A 25,630-nucleotide genomic window follows, 5' to 3' on the forward strand; every position below is an offset into this window, starting at 1 on the left:
CATCCTTGTTGAAGCCTGAGGCATATTAAAGACATATAATCAGCAGCATAATCTAAAATTGATGACCACAGATCTTTAAAAAATATCCCTCAARTAGCAGATGAGACAAAAGAGCTGCAGAAAGCACTGATTCCAGTTGATTTGCCAGGAAATTATCCCGGTCATGGTATTATTAGTTTTCTGGAAACCCATATATGGAACCACAGATAATGAGTATTGAGTAAAGGACTCGTGTGGCTCAAGGAGCATGGGCAATATTAGCTGTTGGCACTGCAGGCAAAAGGCGACACCTGTTAATATTCTAATGAGGTTTTATTCGATTATCCTTAATGACTGACTTCTCTCAATTGTCAAGATATTAAGGTAAGAAGATGACCCAAGCCAAAAAGAAACAAACCAAACTAAAGCCCCTCTTTTTTGATTTAACCTATATTCTAGCCAGAAACACCTTTTCTTTGCTTGCTTTTCAATAATGAATGAATTTATTTGTTCAAAACTCAAGAAATAATAAACTCTCTACAGTGAGTCCAAAATCTTTCCCTATTGTGAAAATTACTAGCATATCTGCCATAAAATTGTTTTTCTCCAGGTTTTAGAGAAAAAAAAATATATATTCAGTTCTTATTTTCTTTGGATACTTGGTCATACAGATTCTTAGATAAATTCTACCCATGTGACAGGAATGATATCAGTATGTGTTCAAACCAGTCTCTGCTCAGTACACAAAGTGTAGCAAAAGTCAGGATTTGTTGCATCGTTTAGAATCCCAGTGTATGTCTTTGTATTTAGAAAGAGCTACGATTTTCAGAATACATACTCTCCTAAATAAATGAAGTTAAAAATATCTCTCAGCATTTCTTAGACTGTGTTCATTATTCTCTCTAAATCCCTCCTCCCTTATTTAAAACTGTGAGAGTTGCAATAGAATCTGAAATCAGGGTCATCATCTTAAGCATTTTTATTATTATTTATTTTTTTGTTATTTTGTTATTATTATTATCTCAAATTTAGAAAATGTTTCTTGGATAAAATTGTGCAGAAATCCCAAAGATTCTCTGGTTGACCTTAAAAGAACCCAACAGACACCATGCCCTTGAAACACTGCAGATATTATTTCATACCTCTTTGGACAACATTGCCTTAATTTTGAAAAAAACATAGGGACAATAACGGATGATTTTTTTAATGTAAGTTGAAAGCTTACCATCTGTGTAGATTGCTTCATCAGTGTATTATCTGCAGAAAACAGTACTGGTTTAGGTGATTCCCGGAGCGACGGCTAARATAGAGTATAAATATAAACCAGGTAGTTGGCAAATATGTCCAAGATGTGAGCAAGGTGCTGTGAAATGGATAGCTAAGATGCTGACCGAGTTGTGCATAATGTTTCTCGAGAAAACTTCTGTTAAATAAACTCAAAGGAGAGACCTAGGGAGCAAATCCCAGGACAGCRTGCAGACCTTCGGTTGGATCAATTTAGCCCTCAGTGCACTGCAAAACACTCGAGTAGTGTTTTTTGTCTTGTTGAGTCCAGTCCACAGTTTAACGGATCTTGCCACCAGGCTGAAGTTGTTCAACATTAGGTGATTTTTAGTTTTTCAGCCGAAAAACTACTTATACTTGCAGAATACTTATCTATGTGCATCCGCATTCAGATATAATGTTGACTGTGTTGGAGGRGCAACATTTTCCCCGTGGATTAAGAGATGAGGAAAGGTTCGGAAAAGCCAGAGTCCTCAGCTTCAAATGGTAGAATTAGAGGAACAGGTTTCCAGCCATGAATATTTAAAAGGAAGTCTATACAAAATATCTGCATCTGTGCTTCTAAATGTTGCTGCAACTTGGGGTTGGATTAACTTCAAAGATAAAAATAGACCCTCTGTCTGCGAAAGGCAAGATTTCTCCGTACTGAATAGAGATTAGTGTCCTGGTGGAGAGGAGTGAGCCACTATAAAGAAGTTTTCTACAAGAGGCACCTGTGAATCTTGGCAAATAATGATTCCAGAGTCTGTTTCGCCTTTTTTTTTTTTTTGCTGAATAGCAGACAGTCATCTGGTTATAGAGCTCCATAGACAAGTGCAGATGAATGGAGCCATGCAGCTCCGAAGTAGATGACACTACAGGTCTTACAGCCTGTGGGATTGCATACCCGACCCAACCGTTCAAATATATTTTACAAAACACTCTTTTAGCCTATTTCGTCTTCAAAGTTTGCAAGAGCATTCACTATATGCTTTCCACCTTTGGGGTGGAGGTGACGGCAACACGGAACTGATTTTTTTGCGTATGTGAAATTCACCTAATTTCTATGCGATTCTTTGTTTCGATGCCTAACCTTGATGGCAAACACCAGCAGCAACGCGTTTATGTCTTGCAGTGCTTGCATACAATAGTCCCTAATCACAGATCGGAGGATATTTGGTGATACCAAACACACAACTCTGCACACAGAAATTGATATTCTCACAGAGACATTTACAGAAATGTGATAAGTAAAATTAATAGGAAGTTTTGCAAAGATTTGTAGAAGTCCCGCCTCACTGAAACTGTTAAACTTTCGTTCCCTGCTGCCAYGTGGAAATTTCTTGCTCACACAAGTTAAAATGAATAAAATGTTGCCTAAAAAATCAGGTGCTTATATCCACCCCCAGGAATTTTATAAAACTATCCTGACTCGCAGATCTTGTTTTAGCACTTCTAGTGGCTTTGTATGATCTCAGGAGTACCCCTAGGAGGACMCTGCACAGATTCAGCCCTCTGAGGCACAGCCCTTGGGACAGACAGCTCGATCAGCACCGTTTCAGCACTATTTCCCCCATTTCTGATCTTAGCTATTGCCTTGACCAATGGGCATAAAGCTAGAGTTTCTAGTAGCCATCAGACAAAAAGTAATAACCGGTTACTACAATTTCCTCTCTTTTTGACCTTCATACATATTTCTTTTYTGATTTGAACTCAGTTGCTTGATCACAATTCATCAATGCTACCTGCACCACGAAGGAAGTGAGCAGTTCTGAGTATTTTCAGGTGTTTGAACTCTTATATCTGTGATCTCCCACAGACATGAATAAGATTTTTATTTCTTTTGGTGGCAACTGCAGTCTAGTCCTATGTCATTCTACATTCTGCATTTTCATTCTTTATATATTCAATATATAAATGTATATATTCTATATATATTCATTCKTTACATCCCCAAATAGCCTAATAACTCCTCCCCTCCCGCAATGATATATTATTGCTATTTGTGCCCCAGAATCCTGATGGAAAAATAAGGACTTCAGATAATCTGCAAATAGAAAGAATAATTGAACTTACTCCTTAATGCGATTAACACTTTGAAAGCAAGTAGGGCACTTGTGAAGTTTCTTCTGCATGCCTAGATTTCTAGGCGGTTCTACATACACTGCTGATATCAGGTGCTGAATTAACATTTCCACTGGAGGAAAGGAAAAGATTGAGTGCCTAATTTCTTGAGGAGATAGCTTTTAAAATGTAGTTAAGGTGTGCAACTGCTAGTATCAAGGCACCTGAGTGGTGAGCAACACTTTGCATGCTGTTAAGCTGCAAAGTAAAACTGAGTATGATTAATGGGATGACTTTGCCCATAATAGCACATCTGGGGATTATGTTATTTTATATTCATCTTCCAAACTCCCATAAAAGTAGATTATTGTAGCATAGCACTTCTCAATAGTTAAAAGATGATTGGAGTCTTAACAGCTCCCATGGTCTAACGAAAGGAAGTCTTCTGCATAGGAACTTAGTGTAACTCACCCTTCAAGGAGGATGAGAAAGAGACTCTGGAGGAGTGCTTGGGAGATATTGAGGTCATTATGCAAATACTCGAGGACATACAAATATTTGGCTTAGTGAGGGAGTATATGAATATAATATGGGCTTGACTTGTGGTACCCAGGTGGACTGGAGAGAAGGGGGCAGACCTGGGACCACGGCAGCTAACTGGTGGGGTCTGCTGTTTTGAGTGCCAGCATGATAACTGCTACTTCACTAAATGGTGAAGGGATTCATCCCAAAGCCATGACCATGGGGTGAATAAAGTGGCTACTTTTAAGAAGCAAGCATATCTTATTTCCGTGCCAAGTTTGAGACTGAAGACCCTAGTGTCTGTGGTACAGGCAACAGCCTGTTGCCGTTGAGGGCATCCGTGGCAGGATGCACCTCAATCACCTGAGCAACAATCGAGAGGCAGCAACATATTAACAGCGCTGAATAAAAAGGAAATTTGACTCTCATCTGTTATCGCCCAGTGGTTGCATGGAAAAATCTTACAGCCACCTCAATCCCACTGAAACTCAGCTGGGATTAGAGCTGCTGCTATGTGCCATGTGAAATCTCCACTGGTGTCACCTGGAAGAGCCCCACYGACCTCAGCCAACTTTGTGTCAGGGTCTCCCCATCCTGGTTTATAGTTTATTTCTCTTAGTGATGGTAGACATACTACCTCTGAATGTTTTCTACTAATTACCATTTTTAAAGACTCACGATAGAACCATTATGTACTCAAAATTAAGTGTGCACTTATAATATTAAGCATGCTGCATAAAATGTTTTGCAATAAGACAACGGTTGACAATAACATCAAATAAAACACATCCAATTTGTGTCAACTTACTGCCATGCAGAAGATAGAGGCTGATAAAAAACTCTTTTTATTTTCCTGACTGTCCAAATGAAGCTATTTTTTATAACATGTTATTTTCCTTGATTAATAGCTTTTCTTTTCAAAGCTTTTATTATTTTTGACTAGCTGATTGACAAGGAAAGATATCTCTCACTGCGCAGATTCTCTCTCATTCCTTTTCCTGATATGTGGAAGGAGTTACAGTATAATTTTATCATTAATGAAATATTAGCTCTTTCTTTTAATTAACTTCATCTGTCCATTGTGAAATGCAGTCTGATTTCTGCAGCAGCAATCACATCGATCTGCAGCAGAACTTGTTGTCAACCTGGCAGGTATCAAAAAGATCCAGACACAGAGAAAATTAATAGAAGAAATCAAATTTTTCTGAAGTTCTTTTACACAAATAAACTTCCCTTAGCAGAATTTTAACTCATTGCTTTTTTCATTTAAAAGAAGACTAATGTTAGTTAAATACACATTTCTGGACTGTAAGTTCTTCAGTATATTTTTAAAGACCGAACCAGCTGTTGACATGGGCTCAGATACTACTTTCCTGCAATCATTTTTAATTTCTTATAAACAAAATAAGCTGTCAGTKAATGAATTAGAGAAAGAACATTAAATGTAATTTAAGACTTGCATTTTTCTATAGTAAATTAACTTTATTCAGCTATTAATTTGTAAGTGCCGTGTCTTGGGTCGCTGCATTTCTTTGCCTGGTTACAGGCAACAACTGTGCGCTGCAAAACACTGGCCATTGCTGTTAGTAGTTTCAATATATTACTGCTGGGTCACTTTTGTGCACCGCAAGAACTTACAAGGATGGGTTCTGCTAGGAGAAGCTTAAGTTTAGTATGAAGTATTTTGGCAGGTCAGAAAGAAATCAGTAACAATAGGTGATGTTATCACTTTACCTGGTAATAAGTAAGAGTAATGGGAATTTATTAACCTTAGCAGAAACATCTCCATGCATGATAAATAAACAAAAAACATATTAACCAATTTTGTGTTCGATAGTTGGAAAGCACTCTTGCTTCTTATGCTTGAAAAAACACATCTAAATAATAGTTTCCATTCCAGTTGCTCAAGTCCTGGCGCAGTGCTCGGAGAACCATCTTTAACTGACCGTGAAAACAAGACTATCCTTAAAGAACGTGCCCTCTTTAAATGGTTCAGCCTAGCATATTGAATTTTGCCAAAGCATACGAAACACAAACAAACAGACAAATAACGCTGGTTCCACAGAGCAAATGAGAAAAATTAAATGGCAATGAGGTTATGGGAAGTCCCGGAGCCAGAACTGCTCCTGTGCTGATTTACCCTTGCTGAGGATCTCGCCTCCTAATTAGATTTGTGCATGCATATTTGAGAACTTCCCTGCGCTCATACGTGATGATGGGGTTTTCCCCTAAAACCCTCTCCTTTTTAAATTATTTACGGAGCAGAAAATCCACTCGCTGCTCCTTATTTTTCCTTTGAGCTCCCTGTTAATTATCGGCCTCATCCTCGCAGAGAGATTTTCGTATTCTCTTCTGCAGCGTGCAAAGAGCGGAGCGGAAGTTTAAGTTTAACGAACATTTATGTGGAGATTAAGGAACGGAAGAAAACAGAAGCAGCAAACGTAACTCCACAAGGGAACATAGTCACTGTGTAAAGCGCTGCAGAAAATTGGAGATCAGTATTGCTTTTGTCTCTACAGATTTTTAGATATTTAAAGGAAAGGTCCATTGAAAACAGAAGCATAGTTGGCTAATACAAATAGAGCACTTTTAAGCCGAATAAAAAACAAGCTCTAGAAGCGATAACATCTCATGAAGAATAGACTACAAGTTGGTAGGGACAGAGGAAATTAGRAGTCATTTTTCCTAAACAACTACCGCCCCTCAATTTAGATAATGTAGGAGCAAAACTTCAGTCTTTTTTTTTTTTTTCAATCGAACCATCAAGATAGGGTTTGCTAAGTCAAAATGAAAACATCATTTTTATATATATATAGGAAATATATATATGAAATATATATGAARACATCATTATATATATATAAATATATAAATATATATATAAAAAAATAAAGTTCTCTAAAGTAGCAAACAGAAAAGAAATGCTATATATACATAGCGAACTTGTAGAAAACAGCCAATATAGCAACAGACAGCAGGAAATGGAATTTGCCATCTTGTCAGGTCAACCAAGCAGAAACGGTTGGGGTAAACTTGTTACAAAAGAGAAAAAAAAGCCCTGCAAAAGAAAACAGCCCAACTACTCCAGTTCCCGTTTATAGGTTCTATTAAGGCCGATCTGTTTTTAATCGGAAAGGGCTTCCTGAGCCTGGAAACGTGGCACACGTGTTCGTCTGTAACTAGGATATCCAACATGACTCACCACAGTCTAAAATTGCCTGAAATTCTCTCTAAAAGAGAGCGAGACCTGACAAAGTCGTGGGCCCTTTTCAGTGCAAGTGCATGAAGAACAGGACAGGATGAATAATTAAAAGGTGACTCCCGGTGCAGGCATGCAGTACTAGGGAAATCCTTGCTTTATGGGCAATCACCAAAAATCTGTGATTCTGCATTTTAAACGCTCTATTTTGCCGTTGGTTTTGTTAAGGCTGGTGGTCGGTGAAGACAGGAAAGGGAAGGAGAGATGCAATGCAGTGATATCTCTGAGTCCAGGGTGATGTGGACTCATACGACCCTTGGAAGTAACTTTGGAAAAATGTGGGTCTCTCTGTCCTTGGTAGGGGGCAGAAAGTCTCACCTGTCCATCATTTCTGAGAATGATCTTTGTTCGAGGAGAAAAAGAATTGCAATTATGCCCAATGTCTGAACTAGCGGTTGGCCAAAGAGTTAAAAATCATCGTGTATCATCTCCCTTTCAGCTGACTCAAGGACTTGTTTGCTCTCCAAAAAGAAAGTTATTCCATAATTGCACCGGGGCCACTGGAAGAAGGCGGCATTTCTCTGCACCATGTAAATGATGTATTTTCCTCAATATCTACACTATTTCTCTAGAAAAAAAGTGTATTGTATTTTGTTTATTAGCAAGAGATGTCCCACCGATGTTCAGGGGAAAAACTGATCATCACCATGTATAAGGTGTTCATAATTAGCACCGTATTTACCAAAGCTATTATAGCTCTGTATTCCAAAGAAATCATACATTAATGCAAAGCAAATAGAAATTAAAAAGTAATCAATAAGAAAATAAAAATGCTTCCCACTATTACAAAAATGGTATTTTTCCTGCAGAATAGTATGAGAGTTTATCAGTATTTTCTTTTCTTTTTGACACTACGGTTCTTAGGTTCTCTCTCCCGGAGACGGCTGCTGCTTTTTTTTTCTCCATTTCTTCTTCCCTTTTATTCCGTTTCATCTGAAGTTCGGTAGTTTTGTTCCTAAATTGCCGGTTCTTAACTCCGAGGAAAGCTTCGTGCTTTAGTAAAGGGCATGGGGATCAGCGACCTAAGGCATCCTGTCGCCGTTCAGTCAGTCTTACCATCTTCCGCCTTCTGTTCACGTGCTGGAGAATTATACTTGACTTTAGGATTACCCGAAGGATAAGTACCTTGATTTGGGAGGGGAGGGGGAGATTACATTTTGGCATTACTGCCGTTGCTTTTAACGCTTTCTCGTGAGCTTGTCTTACGTGCTTAAGCATTATCTGGATATGAGTTGGCTAACAGAGCCCACTTCTTTTTTTTTTTTAATGGCGCACTTCGTAAAAGCCCCAAATCTAAACCCTTCAGCCGTCTGTTGAAATCCCAAACCAGCTGAAAGAAGTCGGATGCACTGCAGATTACGCCGTAGCTCTGCAAGTTTTCTGACGCCCTGGGAAATTAAAGGGTCTTCTAGTGCCTAACCACTCCTTTATTTCCGGAACTAAGGGTAGGGGTATCGCACGCAAGAGTTTAAGCAGCCATGTGTGGGCAGGTAGTCCAAGCAGAAATGCAGTCTTATGCAAAAAAAAAAAAAAACTGAGATGGTTTCCATAGAAACTAAAAACAGGCTGTGGAAGCTTCTGGATAGCTTTAAAAGAATGAAATCAAGTTGTATTTGAATAAATACAGATCATCTGCAACATATTGCAGTTTGCAAGTGCAGGTGGCATTCCTCTTTAATATTTTAAATTCTGTCATTGAACTTCAACCTTTAGCCTGGCATGTGATTTCTAACAGGGCTTCAAAAATCAGCCAAACAAGCCCTATTTGCGCAGGGTCGATTTTTCTTCTGCCTTCCGGTAACGTCAATCCCAGCTGCCTTCACGCTTGTTCTGGGGCCATTTTTTATTATAAATGCAACAGAAAGGGAAACAACGTTGGCCGAACGTTGCGAAGACCAGAGGGAATCCTTCGGGGGACTATCCTGATCATGCTGTTACCCCGGGAATTAACTATTTAAAAGCGATGCCAGGGAAATGCTTCACGTTTCACAGCCTGATTCACCATCTCAAAGTTTAACAACCCTTTCTGAGCTTAACCCATTAACAGCGCAACGCTGTTGAACTGCGGGAGTTGCGATACAACTTTGTACAAGGCAAAAAAAACCCGAGCTAGTTATTCTGTATATAGACTGAACACGTATGACATCCAAATGCATCGAGCAAAGGAGAGCAAGTTGCTCCACGGGGCATTTCGTTCGGTAAGAAGTGAGGACAGCATTGCACTTTTCTGCAGTTTGTGCATCCAGCTCTCTTCAGGCTGCTCTCCAGAACTAAGCTGCTTGTATCTCAAAAAAATTTAATATCAGAACCTCCGTTTATTATAATAATAGTTATTATAATACTTTATAAAATTATATAATATATAATAATATACAATTATATATAATTATAATAATACTTTATTAAGGATAGAGTCTTTGGTATCCCACATAATCAAAGATATTACGGAGCTATTAAAAATGTGTTAAGAATGCTAAAAATGTCTTAACATGCATGCTGTTGTAGGCTCTGAAATGTTAGCTGCATATTTTCACTTGTCAGAAGAATATATTCTTTAAAGGATTTTTTTTTTCCCCCTACAAGGAAATGTAGTCTGCTCCAATCTGGTTTTGGTTATTAACGTTAACTTTTAGAAAGTCTCTGTGAAAGGCAGGTCTCTTAAATTAACTCTTTTCAGGAGCAACATGTTGGTTGCACTAAAGAAGGAATTTAAGATGACTTTTTTGGATTATATTCTCCTAAATAAAAATTGTGAGGTATTAAGCAGGCTCTTTTGCACGGGCAGGTTTTCTTTCTTCCCTTTCTTCCCAGTCCTACTCAGGGATATTTGTTCAAAATCCTCCTGTTGAGCTTTTCTTTAACAGCTTTTGGTTATTCTAACTGGAGGGAACCAGCCTGTATGGATGAGTGGAAAGGTATATCGTTTTTCAGCAATCTATAAGAAGGATTGTTATTCTGAATTGCCTATATATATATGTATGTATGTATGTATGTATGTATGTATCTTTTTTTTCTCTCAACAATCATGCAAGGTTTGGCAGGGAAAGAAAACAATTCCATAAGGTAACTCACTTCTTTTTGGTTTATTAGGATATATTCGAAAGGGAATTTTGTGCCTCTTACTAAGATGGGAATTTGGTTCCTCGCTCTCAGTACTAATTTTCTTCTGCTGCAGATCAACATGCAGGAAATTGTTCTTTTGTCGACCCAGTGGCTCAGCCTCTCCTTCTGCTTTTACATTGCATTTCAGGTTTTTTTAAGGAAGATAAAAATGACAGAAGAGATGCAATTATTTGGAATTTGTTTGTAAGCATTACTACTATACCGTCTCCTGGTTGACATTATATGCATTTTGCATCTGTCCATTTATATTCATACTTTCTCTGTTTTTGACCCTCACACAATTCACGTACTTTCATAAGAATTATACATTGCTAAAAGAAATAGAGAAATAATTTGTTTAAAAGCAACACAATATAGCTCTTTCAGAGAGCTTCTGCTTTTCTTTAAGAAATTTATGGGGGTCCTTGTAATTTATTTAAAAATACCATAGCAGAAAAACAAACACCTCCCCTCCCATAAAGATATTGTGCCTATATTAAAACTTTGAGATTTCAATCAAAATACAATTATTTTCAGTCATTTTTAGTATTAATATAATATGAGGGGAAAAAAAGCACAGTGAGATTAGAGTCTTATTTTCTTTATTCTTGGGKTTTTTTTATACAACGAAAAGTGAGCAATGAATATAGCACTGAGTTTTGCATTCTTTAATTAAAATCATTACTCTTCACTGGGAGATCCTTACTTCAGTGCAATGATTTTGATTCTGCATAATGGAAGAAAATGACGTTACTGCTGTTTATATTACAGTAACATATAGAGGCCCCAACATTTATAATCCAAGTAGAAAAACAGTGGGAAAAAAATGTAAGATTATTATCGAAGAGGAAGAAGAAGTGACTAGCCTATGGTCATGATCATATAAACTGGTTGTGAAAGAGCCAGGAACCGAACTGAGATTTTCTTTAAGCCTACTTCCATAATTATAGCTAGGACTCGTTTTGCAGGAATGGAAACCGGATTTCTTTATTTCAGCCATTTGTACCTGGGAATAAGGATGCCTGCATAACTTAGCTATGAACAGAGGTCCTGTCTCAAAATTGGTAGGAAAATGGGCAAATTTAATGGTCTGTCTCTGAACTCTCTACGTTATTCCTGTTTGACTGCAAGAACATGGCTGCAGCTTCCTCCCGTGCTACAAAATCCCATTAAAACCCCCAGCACTCTGCCTGCCTGCATGCATTTTGCAGTAGTTTATGCGACCTGCTGCATTACATGCCAAGGCCCACCAAGGCAAGGCGCTCTTTTACACCAATTCTAGAATTTCTGCTACAAACGGGTTCGCCTGGGATGTGTTTTACCGTGGCAACGGCAGCTCATAACTATATCTGAGATATCCTTGAAATTGCACTTTTAGCCTGGGGATGTACATGGAGCTGAAGGGAATCGGGCCGGTCTCAGCAGCCCCCACGGGCTCACTTCTTCCCCTAGGTCAAGTATTCAAGTTAGCCTCGCGCAAGCGTATTTCCATCGCCGGTAAGCTAAGGAAGCCCCGTCCTCCCAGTGCTACTGTGATAGCTTCATACCCATATGCGATTTAAGACCCCAAATGCCCTTAAGCCAGCTACTCCCACGCTTTCACCTCAGATTATTTAGCAGCAGACCTTTAATTTCCAAACCCAATTTCTTTTTTTCCCCCTTTTTCCAAGCCAGAGCGTTCCTTCCCTTGCTTTCGTTCATYGCTACATCCATGCCGCGGACAGCTGAACGCAGAGCAAAGAGCCCCAAGCTGTCGTTGCTCAAATCGCATTAATGTGAACCTGTTTCAAAGCTAATAAATCCAGCTGTGAGCAGGGGGGGGGCGGTTTCCACCTTCAGCCTGGCAAATTTTATGATACCTCTTTGGTTTTCCCTGAGATGAAAAAGCTGCTAATCTTACAGCGAGCTTGTTCGTTATTTTTCTAACGTCTTAGAAGAGGTGTATCAAACTGACAGTCACTGAAGCGCCTAAATAAGTTGTTTTCTTCATAATTACACTTTGATATGCATCTGGAAAAGTCCGCTGAAGTAATGGATACTCGGTGGCCCAAGACGATTTCCATACCCATCTAGTATACTCATTTTCACGTTCTTTTTTTCAATTCATCCTCTTAAAAATGATCTAGCGCTATAAACACACATGCACATACATAACAGATGAATGGTTTTAAAAAGAATACAGGCTACCTAGCTCTTTTTTTATTTTTAGGAGCATCTTTCTTCCTTCTGTACAGGACAAATCATATTTTCTTGACACCTCTAATTGCTCTTTTATTCTGCTTTTGACATCATTATTACATTTGGCCCTTATTCCGCTTATCCCTGCTGCACTATGGATCATTAGCCAGTAAAAGCTTTCAAAGTTTATCTCTGATTTGAAGCTGTTTAAATAAATAGCAGGTACTACGAAGGAGTTTGATTCTGATTTCACTAAAGTAAAATGTCATTAGGATTAGAGCTGTGTCAAACACTGGTGGGTATGTTATCTTAAAAAATTTTGTCTGTGACTTTTCTAGGAGGGGTCAGGGGAGAATATTTCAGTGGAAAAAACCTTGGTCATGAGAACAAAGAGAGTACAAATACTAGTGTAATTAAAACGACAAATCTTTGGAAACAAATTCATAGCAGTGTAACTGCAGAGATCCTCTGAAAGGTTAAATACAATATAATCCAGCAAAATCAACAAGCCCTGTGCGTTTTGAATAAGTTAAAACATCTATATGTACAGATTTACTCAGGGATACAATTCTAAATTGTTTTACTCAAGTGTCCTTTTATTAAAAAAAAAAAAAAGGCATGAAAAGGTCGTTGCCAAATGCTATGCTTGCCAAGGGGAGACTTTGGGGAACCTGGAGAAGATCTGCAAATCAGATGCGGCTTTGTTTAATCAATAGGAGCAATGACAGGAGTCTGTTCTTAAGATGATAAGAACATGTCATGATAGCTTAGCTAGCAGCTGCCCCTTATCAGGCTTAGCTAGTTTGATGAGCTTAATTTAAATAATGAGAAAACATCTTTTTAATGTTAAAATGTCAGTTAGTCTGGAATGTCAAGTAACTCATGGCAGTGTTGTTCTAYGAGGTACGGGAGTCCTATGCCATTTAAAATTTGGGCTTAATTCCTGTTTGTCTCACAATACAAAGCCCCTGTGGAATTTAAAAGCGATGTGCATTACTGCTCTTAAAATATGGAGTACCAGGCTTCATGCGAGGGCCAGTAGCTGCAGAATGATGATATAAGAAGCGTAGAATCTGAGAAGATCTTAGATGTGATTAACAGGGAGAAAATTAAATTTTACTTCTATAAATTACTGCGGATTCAGTAAAGGTTGCTATTAATCCCAGCAACATAATCACAGGATCGATCTCCTGCTGCATCTAKTCCCTTTTCTGTTGAATAACCGGCATGCAGCAGTCTCAAACCAAGCTAAGTTTTTTAGTCCCCCCATCATCCACTTCTATGCTGGGAGCAATTTTCACATACAGAAACAACATTTCCTTAAAATTTTCATAGCTAATTTATATCCTTTTCTGTGTGCTAATGGGAGATTTTTAACTAAGGTAGCTCTTCAGTCGGAGGCTCTTCTTTTCTTTCCATACATTCAGAGAAGTATCATATTCCTTCTCTAGCTCACAGTATGTTTACACTGTTTTCACTGTGGGCCATGCAGCTTGTTCACACCTTTAGAATAGCTTTAAAATACCTGGTGCAGGTAGAGCCAGCTGTGAAACTGTAAGGTGTGAACTCAGAATAGTTTAATTACTTCCGTTTAATCATCTTCTTGAGTAGGATCTGCAGCTGTCACTGAGACTCTCACTGACACACCTGTAATATTAGCCATAGTCACGTAATTTCAGGCATGGTTATTTGAGCTGTGGTTCAAGTAGTGCTTTAGCTTTCGTCAGGTTCAATAAATCTTTCAGACTTCTGATCAATCATCCACTGGCCTTTTGGTGACTATGCAGTCAGTAGTTTTAGCCTGATTCCCAGAAGACAAGTGCATTCACATAAAACCCTTTGTCCAATTTAGTAATAATTAATGTTCTTGTTGTGAATCACAGCATAGAAACAAAGCACTTGGAGTCCTATCTGTCCTTCCCAAGAGGCGATCCCACAAGATCGACAGCAGGACATTTTAAAGATGCCTGTAACTGCAGTTGCTGTTGATGTTCCTCTATAACAGATTTATACTGGACTCAAACCTCCAAAGGAGGGAAAAATAGGTAATGGGTATTTTACTGCCCATACACTTCTTGTTAAATTGTCTCCATTTTTTCACTTAGCATCTGTCTCACTGAGCGCTCATAATCTGCAAGTGAACCATCTGATGTACAGCAGATGTTAAGCACTTAGTGAGGCAGAGAGGGAGGTAAAAGTGTCATATCATGATTAAATACTTGCTACAGCTATTACATAGGGTGACCATACTGCTTTGTTCTTATGTTTAATGTTACAGTGTATTGGACATGAGCAAGCACATGTTTTGGATTTACCCTTGCAATTCTACTATTCAAATAATTTATCTTCTTTTGAAAGTAAAGTTATTACACAGCAAAAAAAGTTGCAAAATATTTTAAAGTTGGGCAGTCCGTTGTAGTGTGTGTCTACTCTATTCCGCCTGATCAGGAATAAGAAGTAGACAAGGCATTCTTCAGACAACTGGAAGCTTCGTGTTCACAGATCCTGGTTCTTATGGGGGACTTTAACCACTCTGATATCTTCTGGAGGAATAACACAGCAGGGCACAAGCAATCCAGGAGGTTTCTGGAGTGCACTGATGACAACTTCCTAACACAGGTGATCGAGGAGCTGATGAGGAGAAGTATTCTGATGGACCACATACTCACAAACAAGGAAGAACTGCTTGGAGATGTGAAAGTCAGAGGCAACCTTGGCTGCAGCGATGAGATGATGGAGTCCTGGATCACAGCCCTGGACTTGGGGAGAGCAGACTTCAGCCTGTTCACCTCCTCTAAGCTCAAGAACAGTCCTCCACCCTAATAAGCAGGAAATCAAGCATAGGGGGCAGGAGGCCCACATGGATGCACAAGGAGCTCCTGTCTAAACTCAAACATAAAATGGAAGTGTAGAAGAGGTGGAAGCAGGGACAGGTGACCCAGAAATAATATAGAGACATGGCCTGAGCATGCAGGGATGGGGTTAGGAGAGCTAAAGCTCATCTAGTGTTGAAACTGGCAAGGGACATGAAGGGCAACATGAAAGGCTTCTAAAAGTACATCAGCAGCAAAAGGAAGACTAGGGGAAATGTGGACCCGCTGCTAAATGGGGCAGGGGCCCTGGTGACAAAGGACACCGAAAAAGTTGAGGTACTGAATGCCTTCTTCACCTCAGTCTTTACTGACAAGACCGGCCCTCAGGAATCCCAAGCCCCTGAGACCAGAGAGGAAGTCTGAAGCAAGGAAGACTTAACCTGGGTGAAGGAAGATGAGGTTAAGGAATTACCTAACCTGAATACCACTTAATCAAACTGGACATATACAAGTCCATGGGCTCTGATGAGGCTCACATGAGTGCTGAGGGTGCTGGCCAATATCATTGCAAAGCCATTCTTGTTTACCTTTGAAAAATCCTGGCAATCAGGAGAGGTTCCTGAGGACTGGAAGAAAGCAAATGTCACTCCTATCTTTAATAATGGCAAGAAGGAGGATCTGGGAAAGTACAGGCCAGTTAGCCTCACCTCAATCCCTGGAAAGGTGATGGAGGGACTAATTCTGAATACTATTTAGAGACACACGAAGGACAGGAGTAGTCAGCATGGATTTACAATGGGGAARTCATGCTTAACCACCCTGGGAGCCTTCTATGATGGAATAACTGGCTTGGAGGATGAGGGAAGGGCAGTGGATGTTGTCCACTTTAACTTCAGTAAGACTTTCGACATTCTCCCATAACATCCTCATAGGATGTTATGATGAAGTACAGGCTAGACGAGCAGACAGTGGGATGGACTGAAAAACTGGCTGAACTGACTGGCTTAGACGGTCGTGATGGTGGCATAAAGTCCAGCTGGAGGCCAGTCACTAGTGATGTCCCCCAGGGATTGATTTCGGGGCCAATACTATTTAACATCATTAATTACCTGGTTGATGGGACCAAACACACCCTCAGCAAGTTCGCAGATGATAAAACTGGGAGGAGTGGCTGATTCACCAGATGATTGCACTGCCATTCAAAGGGACCTTGACAGCCTGGAGAAACAGGCAGAGTCCTGGCAACCTGGTCTAACTGACCCTGCTTGAGCAGGGGGGGTAGATGGACGAAAYGATCTCCAAAGGTCCCTTCCAACTCCAACTATTCTGTGATTCTGTGAAAAACACATTAGAATAAAGAGTTAACACATTAGAATAAAGAATTAAACACATTAGAATAAAGAATTAAAGAGTATTTCATAAAGATGTAAAGATGTAATGCAGCAAAACTTCACATAGAATTATTTCATTTACTTGTCACCTAACAAAACATTTAAGATTTATATTTCTCACTGAGGGACTGACTAAAACCATTTTGATCAGAAGCTTGGCKGAAGTGAATTGGTACATTAACTTTTACAGGATTATCTTATTTCTATTACGTAAATGTGAGATATATGGTAGACTATTTACCCCTGTAACTTTCTAGCTGAAAACATGGCATCCAGTCGCTTAGTGCTTGGTTTCAATAGGTTTGCAAGTCAGAAGTTCTACAGCTTCATGTTTGGAAAACTAATACATCAGGCCAGTAAATATAATTTTCCAAATGAAATACTAATGTTACAGTCTCATTAAAAGGATAATTGCGGAGTTCTTTCAACCATCCCCCAGATGCTGATTGTCTTCATTTATTTATTAATTTTTATAAGTTAGTAGCAACAGTTGAAGAGAAGTAGCCTCTTACATTGTCAGTAGTCCTTCATTAAAACAATGAGAATATAATTGATTTAAGAAAACTGATTAAAGGTAGAAGAACAGTGGGAATACGCGTAGAACAATGTGGTGAGGAATGGAGGGAAGGAAGGGAAGTACTGACAATGTATTAATCCTGAAGAGAAGAACAGAAGTATCCTAAACTTTGAGCAAAGCCTCTTACTAACTTTAATGAGGAGCTTAAATTCAAAGACTCAGATACAGGCCCTCAGCATGAGTTTCTCCTAGTGACTTCTGTAGACCTAAGGTATCAACTCAACTTTGAAAAAAAAGAAATATTGGAAAAGTATAATGAAAACTTATAGTAGGGTTAATAAGCATTTTTTCTCACTTTCTGGCACAGGGCCAAGGAATGAATCTTGAATATGGCAAAAGGTGAAGCAGTTCTAATATTGAAAATTATTAAAGAAAATTAGTGAGGCATAAAATTAGGAACGGTAACCTTTGCATAGAGTAGTTAGACAACCAAGCACTAGTTCAGTCATATAACTTAGAAAATTAAAGAATAATCAGGCCTGGTGTAGTAGAAAAGAGAAATTCAATGGACTACACCAAGTGACTGACACTGGCTGAATCTTAGGTGAAGAAAATAATTATCCAGGAGAAAGGTGAGGTTTTGATTGTCTCATGCTAGGTGCACTGAGCTTCAAAAAAATGTACCCACACCTTACTGTTGTTTGGAGGCTGTGGCAAGATTATTTAAGACACAAAAGAAAACTGCATACCTTTTAAATCAACAAAGTTATCTATTAGCTATATCTACATATTCCTTGAACACAGTTGTTCTCTTTAATAATGTTTTCAGAACTACCTGCCATAATACAGATGGTAATTACTGACTTGGAACATCAGTCATTTGTGTGAAGTTTTCAGTCAACTTGTGGCTGAGGTCCTTGTGGAGGATATTAAGCAGCTCAGTGGTTCTCAAATTCCACTGTTAGCATAAACTGGTCTCATATAATGAGCTTGGAAAAAGTAGCAAAATCTTGGATTTCTATTGAGATGGAAAGAGCCAATACATCACTCAGGAAGAGAGGTTCTTCTCCTCCTTAGGTGTTAGAGACTCATCCTACTTCTACTAGCAACAAGCACTGAGGGAGGGCAGCACCTTTTCATTGGAACAGCCTCTTAAAACATGAAGAATCATGGAATAATTTAGTTTGTAATGCACCTGTGCAGGTCATCTGGTCCAATCCCCTGCTCAGAGCTGGGTCATCTTCAAAGTCAGGTGAGGGCCTTGTACCGTGAAGTTTTTAAAACTGCCAGCGATGGAGATTCCAGACCTTGCTTGTTAACCTGTTACAGTGTTTGGTCACCTTCATGGTGAAGTATTTGTTCTTTCTCTAGTCAAAATTTCCTTTTTTGCAACTTCTGCCCATTGCTTCTTGTCCTTTCACTGTACATCTCTGAGAAGTGTCTGGGTCCATCTTCTCGGCTGCCTTCCGTAAGATATTTGAACACAGCATTTAGATCCTCCTTTGACCTTATGTTCTTCAGTCTTAACAAACCCAGTTCCCTCATGCTCTCCTCATATGTCATGCACTCCAGCCCTCTGAGCATCTTGGCTTGCCCAACACTGGACTTGCTCCAGTCTGTTGATAACTCTCTTGCACAGAGGGTCTAAATCCAGATGCAGTCTTGCAAGGGCCAAACACAGAGAGGAGTAATCTCTGCCCTTGACCTACTGGCTCTGCTAAAGCACTTGACCTTCTTCGCCACAACAGCACACTCCTAGCGCATGTTCAATGTGATGTCCACCAGGATCCCCTGGTACTTTTCTGCAGAACTGTTTTCTAGTCCATGAGCACCCAGCCTGTACTGTTGCATGGGTTTATTCTGGTCCTAAGTGAAGGACTTTGCGTTTGTCTGCCTGGGAACAGACCTTGCTAATAAAGACCAAAGCAAAGAAGACACTAAGTATATTTATCTTTTCTGTCACCAGGTCCCCTATGTCATTCAGCAGCAGGCTTCTATTTCCCTCGGTCCTCAATGCACTCCAACATTCTCCTAGATTGTTTGTGCCCTGCCATGTTTCCACACCAACAGATGTTGGGATGGTTGAAGTACCCCATGAGGATCAGGGCCTGTGATCATAAGGCTTCTTCCAGTTGCTTAAAGAAGGTTTCATCCACTTCCTCCTCTTGATCTTCTGGTCTGTTGCAGATGCACACCATCACATAACTATCGCTGGCCTCTCTTCTGATCCTGACGCTTAAGCTCCTAACTAGTTCATTCTTCGTTCAACAGCAGTTTTAGTTCAAAGTGCTCCTTTGCATGGAGAGCAGCCTTCTCCTCCCCCTTGCCTGTCCTCCCTAAAGAGTCTGTACACATCTATCACAAGCACCTCAGGCAAATCCCACCACTTCTCTGCAATCCCGAAGAAGTTGTTGTGTTGCCATGTCCAGACTTCTAGTGCCTCCTGTCCCTTCCTCACGCTGCTTGTGTCTGTGCRTAGGCACTTGAGCTGGGCCCCGAGGTGCACCACGTTCTCCTGGGAGTGTGGTTCCCCAGACACTGTTTCCCTAGCCCCTGTTTGGACTCCAGCCACAGATAACCTCATCTGAAGCCCTTCTCACAAGGTTACCAAGCCTGTTGGCTAAGATGTTCTTGCCCAGCATTTTCTGTCAGATGCTGTCTCTCTCCAGCTGTCCTTCTTCCTCAAAGAGGATCTGGTGATTGCAAAAGTCTAAGCCCTGCCTGTCTGGCTGCACCAGCTGTGCAGCCAGGTGTTGACCTGCAGGATGCATCTGCTCCTACCCAAACCTTTCCCCTTGACTGCAGGGTCCAGAAGTTTAATTCTGATTATTAAAATGATCATCTTTTATTTCTAGGAGAATAAGAAAGCTTTCAGAATCACATACCAATGTGAATGTATCTAATTAAGGATGAGTAGCTTAAGTAAGGCAGGTATATGCCTACATTTCATGCATTTTCACTTAATTTTATTAAAATACTTGGGTAAAAGCAATAAATTTAGAATGAATAACAGAATTTCTTAATGCCAACTTTAAAAAAGCAGTCAAAGCAGTCAGTTAAAACAGCTGATTTTATTTTTTCACATAGAACTTATGCTTCTAAACTGATCAAAGACAAGGAAGTGTAACTAGAACTTCTTGAAATCTGTCTAATTAAAACAAGGTAACAAATTAAAATAAGGTAAAAAGTATAAGGTGCCTGTTGTTTTGGACTTTGTCTGGAATAAAAAGAAAACATCCTTCCTTCTGCAGTTCTTGTTTTCCTTGCAACTGCTAATGATCAAAGATACAGTTGTTTTAATAAGCTAAATATTAAGTTATAAACTAAGTTTTAGATAGGAGACTTACTTCATTGTGCRGGTATGTAATTTTATGCAGAAGATTTTCAGACTGCTTCTTCTATCTCTTAATGAAAAAATGGAAGGTAGGCTCATTAAAAAAATAAATAAATGAAGTAAAATGTTTTGCATGTCACAATAACAGAAACAACAGTGATCTAATGATCATTAACATGGAAAAAAGTTTTAAAGACTATGTGGCTGGAAAAGCAAGTAACCCAAACCAAATCAACCTTTATCAGCAAAAGTAATTTTGCTTGTTTAAAGAGGCTCTTTCCAACAATGAACAGTCCTTATCTTCCAACACTGCTGCCTTGCTCAGGAAGTCTCCGTCTTTCTGTCATCCCTTTTTTCCTGATTCAGTTAATACCTGCATATTTGTAAGAGTAGACAGTATCTGATTGTAAGTTTGTATGCTTAATGTTTATGTTGTTCCTGATTTTTTTTTCTATTTTCTTCAAAACACTAGCAGTGATATTTGTGATGTGGACTGAAAATTAATGGGCAGCTCATTCTCTGAAGTATTGTAATGCCAAATAAAAGGCAGAATCATAAATAGTAATGTAATATAATAAACTGTAATTCTATCCTCTAGATCTAAGAGGAAACAAGGGTAGACAAAACAAAACAGAGATCAGCTTAAAGCTGCAGATTATCTTCCTTTGCTCAATAAAGTAATATTCAAAATTACACTAATTAAAATCTTTCAGAAAGTTATCTAACGTTAGTCTTCAGAATTCAGAGCTGGAGTGCAGCTGAAGGATCACGCTGCATGAGCTCCAAGCCAGAGGTTAAATGCTCTTGCTTCACCTCCAAGCCATCCGGAAACCATGTGATCACACTAACACAACGCCGAATCCAAGCTRCTAATCTCTGCTGAGAAACTCATGTAGACACATGGCTTTGGTTGGATCAGAGCTTAGGCACAGTGGGCTTTCATCTGGCTGGAATATATCATGGAAACATATACTTAGATATCCAAACTGTACAGCATGATTGATGTTTTGTGTGAGTGAGCCAAGCAGATTTGGACTCTACAGTCGACACTCCGTGATACAAGGAAAATCTTTAGAGCAGGTCTTCAGATGTTTGTCCTCTGCTGGGCTGAATTCAAATCCATATCTGGAAGCTCAGAGCTGGTCAATGAAAAATGAGGTTTTCTGGAAACGCACTCATAATTTATAACAAAAATTTTCAAAAAAATGGGACTTCTGCTGGCAAGAGATGTGGGAGATGATGATAAAATTTGCATTCACAAATCTGATCAGCTGCTGTTGAAAATGCTTAAGCTTGATATAGTAGTTGTGTGGTTCCAACTGGTACTAACAGTATGAGTCTAATACCTGGAGACTAAAAAGCAAATGGGTATAAGACCCCAAGATCTAAAAGAAAGTGAAAAGCTGGACTTTTATATCTTTTCTCTTGCAGCTTTTGGAACTCATATAAGTAACAGTCCTTAGATAAGTGCAGAGAGCCATAAAGAGTTAGGAAAAGGCCGTAATGAGAGACCTTTGGGAGGAGATTTTCACTCCTTCAGACACAGATCTTTGCTTTCACTGCTGTGGTGCATTGCAGGCACAGTAGTAATAAGCTACACCATGTGAGAAGTAGCCTGGCTGCGAAGGTCATCCCATAATGGGAAGCAGGGTCATAACACACCTGAACTACAGTTTCTGTGATGTAGTGGGGCAAGCGCAGTAGATACAGATTACTGCCAAACCAAGCCAGACACAGCACACAGGATCTTCCCATTCCACCTGCGAAAGCAATAGTGTTAATATTTTCTCCAGTTTGGGGGTAACATTTGTATTTTGATATTGGACTTGCTTATAGAATGGACATTCTGATTTTTAACCAGGAAATCGAGGAATAAACTTGCCAGAAGCATTTTTGCTTAATGTTGACTTTCAATTAAGCACAAAGGAGAAGGTAGGTATTGAGACATTCATGTCATGGATGTTATTATACATACCTATACTTCTGTAAAATACTAATAGACAATGTGTAAAAGAAAAAAAAAATAGAGACATATCAAATACAAAATGACTTAACTTTACTGATTTTTATTTTCATGCTTTTAAAAAGCCAGATTGAGATGTCATAGATTTTTAGTTTCAGCATTTATTTTATAGTCAGAGAAAAAGAAAAGTTATTATTTCTGAATAACAAAACGCTTGAGCCAAATCCAGAGGTGACTTAAAATGTAAGTCGGCCGTGAATGAGGCTCTCACATTTTCTCTTTGAGACAATGCAATGAAAAGGGAAGAACTGCACAACCACCATCCTTCATGTGACAACAATGGAAGTGACTCTGCAGCAGCCAAAGCAAGTTCTTTAAGCTGCGCACTGCCAGGTGTAATAGGAAGAACTGAAAAATATAGACAAAGAGAGAAGGTTTTCTTTTTTTTCCTCTGGGTTACTTCCATGTAACTGTGTTGTTCGCATTGTCTTTCTGCTAGCAACCGTGCCTTATCACCCCAACTGCTGGTTTCAGTAGCCGCTTCCCCAGCATGAATTAGGACATTAGCTCTTGCTTCTAGTGAAGCCAAAATGAGATGACAAGAAGAATATTAAAGTGATCTTTTAATTTCATTTCAGAGGATGAAAAGTAAACACAGCATGCTCATCCACGGCTTCCCATAGGGATATCATTGTGCTGGAAGTCGTTCAAAGAATTAAGTTTGAATCTATTTCAGTGAGGGCAGGGTCCTATTTGCTGTTCAAGGTAAACATTTTGGCCACTCTATAGCTCACTAGAGCAGTTCCAGCCTGTAACAAGGAAGCTTGCAAGCTTACAAAAGCATACGAGAAAGATGATGCACAGTTACATGCGCTTAGAGACATAGGAATCACCTCACTGGTCAAGTGTTATGAGGAAAAACATCTCAGCAGCAGAGGATTACAGGGCGTTAATCTGAAGACAATTACAAAAAAATAACTCTTGGGCAGGCTTCCTTGACCAAGACACAGAGAGAGCAAACATGTGAACCAAATGTTCCTGGTGGGCCCGTGAGTTTTTAAAGAAACTTCTCTATTGTGATTTTGCATCGTTAAAAGGCAATTTATACAGGTATTTATCTGACTGCAGATGCTGTCGTCTAACTTTTTAGTGATGTTTATAGCATCTTAATCTGCTACCACAAGTTTGTAATGATTGCGTTCGGGTCTCTCTCAGCGTTGAAATGCGTTGTTTTGCCTTTGCAGGTCTTCAAACTACTGGCTAAACCGCATCCAGTCCTTCCTCTACTGCAATGAAAACGGCCTGCTGGGAAGCTTTTCCGAAGAGACTCACACGTGCACCTGCCCCAACGACCAGGTCGCCTGCCACAGCTTCCTCCCCTGCACGGTCGGGGACGGCGCGGCGTGCCTGAGCTGCGCCGCTGACAATCGCACCCGCTGCGGCAGCTGCAACGCCGGCTACATGCTCAGCCAAGGGCTTTGCAAGCCCGAGGTGGCCGAATCAACCGAGCACTACATTGGCTTCGAGACCGACCTTCAGGACCTGGAGATGAAGTACTTACTGCAGAAGACAGACCGGAGGATCGAGGTCCACGCCATTTTCATCAGTAACGACATGCGCCTCAACAGCTGGTTTGACCCTTCCTGGCGCAAGCGGATGCTCCTTACTCTTAAGAGTAACAAGTACAAGTCCAGCCTGGTCCATATGATACTGGGCCTCTCTCTTCAAATTTGCCTAACTAAAAACAGCACCTTAGAGCCTGTTCTCGCTGTTTATGTCAACCCTTTTGGGGGCAGCCACTCTGAGAGCTGGTTTATGCCTGTGAATGAAAATAATTTCCCAGACTGGGAGCGGACTAAGCTGGACCTACCCCTTCAGTGTTATAACTGGACGCTGACTCTGGGCAACAAGTGGAAGACGTTTTTTGAAACGGTACACATCTATTTGAGGAGTCGAATTAAGTCGAATGGTCCAAACGGCAATGAAAGCATCTACTACGAACCCCTGGAATTTATTGATCCCTCGCGAAATCTGGGCTACATGAAAATCAATAACATCCAAGTGTTTGGCTACAGCATGCACTTCGACCCCGAAGCAATTCGAGACTTGATTTTGCAGCTGGACTACCCCTACACTCAGGGATCACAGGACTCGGCACTTTTGCAGCTATTAGAGATACGGGATCGTGTAAATAAACTCTCTCCGCCCGGCCAACGTCGTCTAGACCTCTTCTCTTGCTTGCTCCGTCATAGACTCAAGCTGTCTACCAGTGAAGTGGTGAGGATCCAATCTGCTTTGCAGGCCTATAATGCCAAATTGCCAAACACAGTGGATTATGACACAACCAAATTATGTAGTTAACCATAAATGTGAAGCACAACACAAAACCTTGAAGGAGTTTTTACAGTGCTTTTGTGGAACAGTTTATGTTTGGAAGAGTAAATTTAAATTGTCTTTTCAATATCTGTCTTATATCAGTCAATACTGTTGGATGGCAATTTACACCCATGAACTTGCTGACAATGAATATATTATACCTGCAGTTTTGGTTTATGAATGAAATAAATACTGACACCAGTCTAGAAGACATTCTACTTTTTACAATAAATTTCATTTGTAATTTTATATGTTCCGTGGCAATGCTTTTGTGCATTACATCCTCTAGAGGGAACATAAAAGGATACCAATAAAATTTTGTAGCTGAACAGTTATTAAAAAGACATGCTGTGGGATTCTTTTTTCTTACACAAAAGTAGTAGTCTCTATATACTTTTGTGTGTGTTGTACACAGGAGGAGCAGGTAAAGAGAAGATAGTCATACATGATTTTAACCTTAGAGAAGTCAAAGCAGCAGAGTATTTTATACTTAGGAGGTGGATCTAGAAGTTCACGCTGAGCTGAAGTGACAACTGTAGCGATGCTTTGCTCGTGACACCTCTGAGGCTTTCCGAAGGCATGCCCTTTTCAAGATGCTTAATATGACATACAGATTCCCAGAGTGGTAATATTGTGTGTTTTAGGATGGACAGGAGGTTAATATTGTGAGATGCACAGTAATGAAAGGTTGCATTAACTCAATAGCAAACAGGGGAGAGGCTGTCTGCGACTAATATCACTCCCCTTACAGGAGACAACCTTTCTGGCCATAACACTTAGATCTCTTAAGTCTCTCTAAGTAGTCCTTCACTTTGCCTGTGCTTTTCACACATTTGTAGAAAGAATTAACACCAAAACACATGTATGCA

General features: G+C 39.7%; 1 protein-coding gene across 2 annotated transcripts in view; it reads left to right on the top strand.

Annotated features, from left to right (window-relative positions):
• Nucleotides 1-25,096, top strand: part of LOC112968203 (BMP/retinoic acid-inducible neural-specific protein 3) — a 192,019-nt gene extending 166,923 nt beyond the window's left edge. For both annotated transcript variants that reach the window (XM_026070185.1, XM_026070186.1), the window contains one exon: nucleotides 23,630-25,096. In XM_026070185.1, the coding sequence (XP_025925970.1) occupies nucleotides 23,630-24,746 (1,117 nt within the window). In that variant the 3' untranslated portion in view covers nucleotides 24,747-25,096. The remainder of the gene's footprint in view (nucleotides 1-23,629) is intronic.
• Nucleotides 25,097-25,630: the final 534 nt, after the last annotated feature.

Source organism: Apteryx rowi, unplaced genomic scaffold, assembly GCF_003343035.1.
Source record: "Apteryx rowi isolate R43461 unplaced genomic scaffold, aptRow1 scaffold_306, whole genome shotgun sequence".
In the NCBI taxonomy this organism is placed as follows: domain Eukaryota; kingdom Metazoa; phylum Chordata; class Aves; order Apterygiformes; family Apterygidae; genus Apteryx; species Apteryx rowi.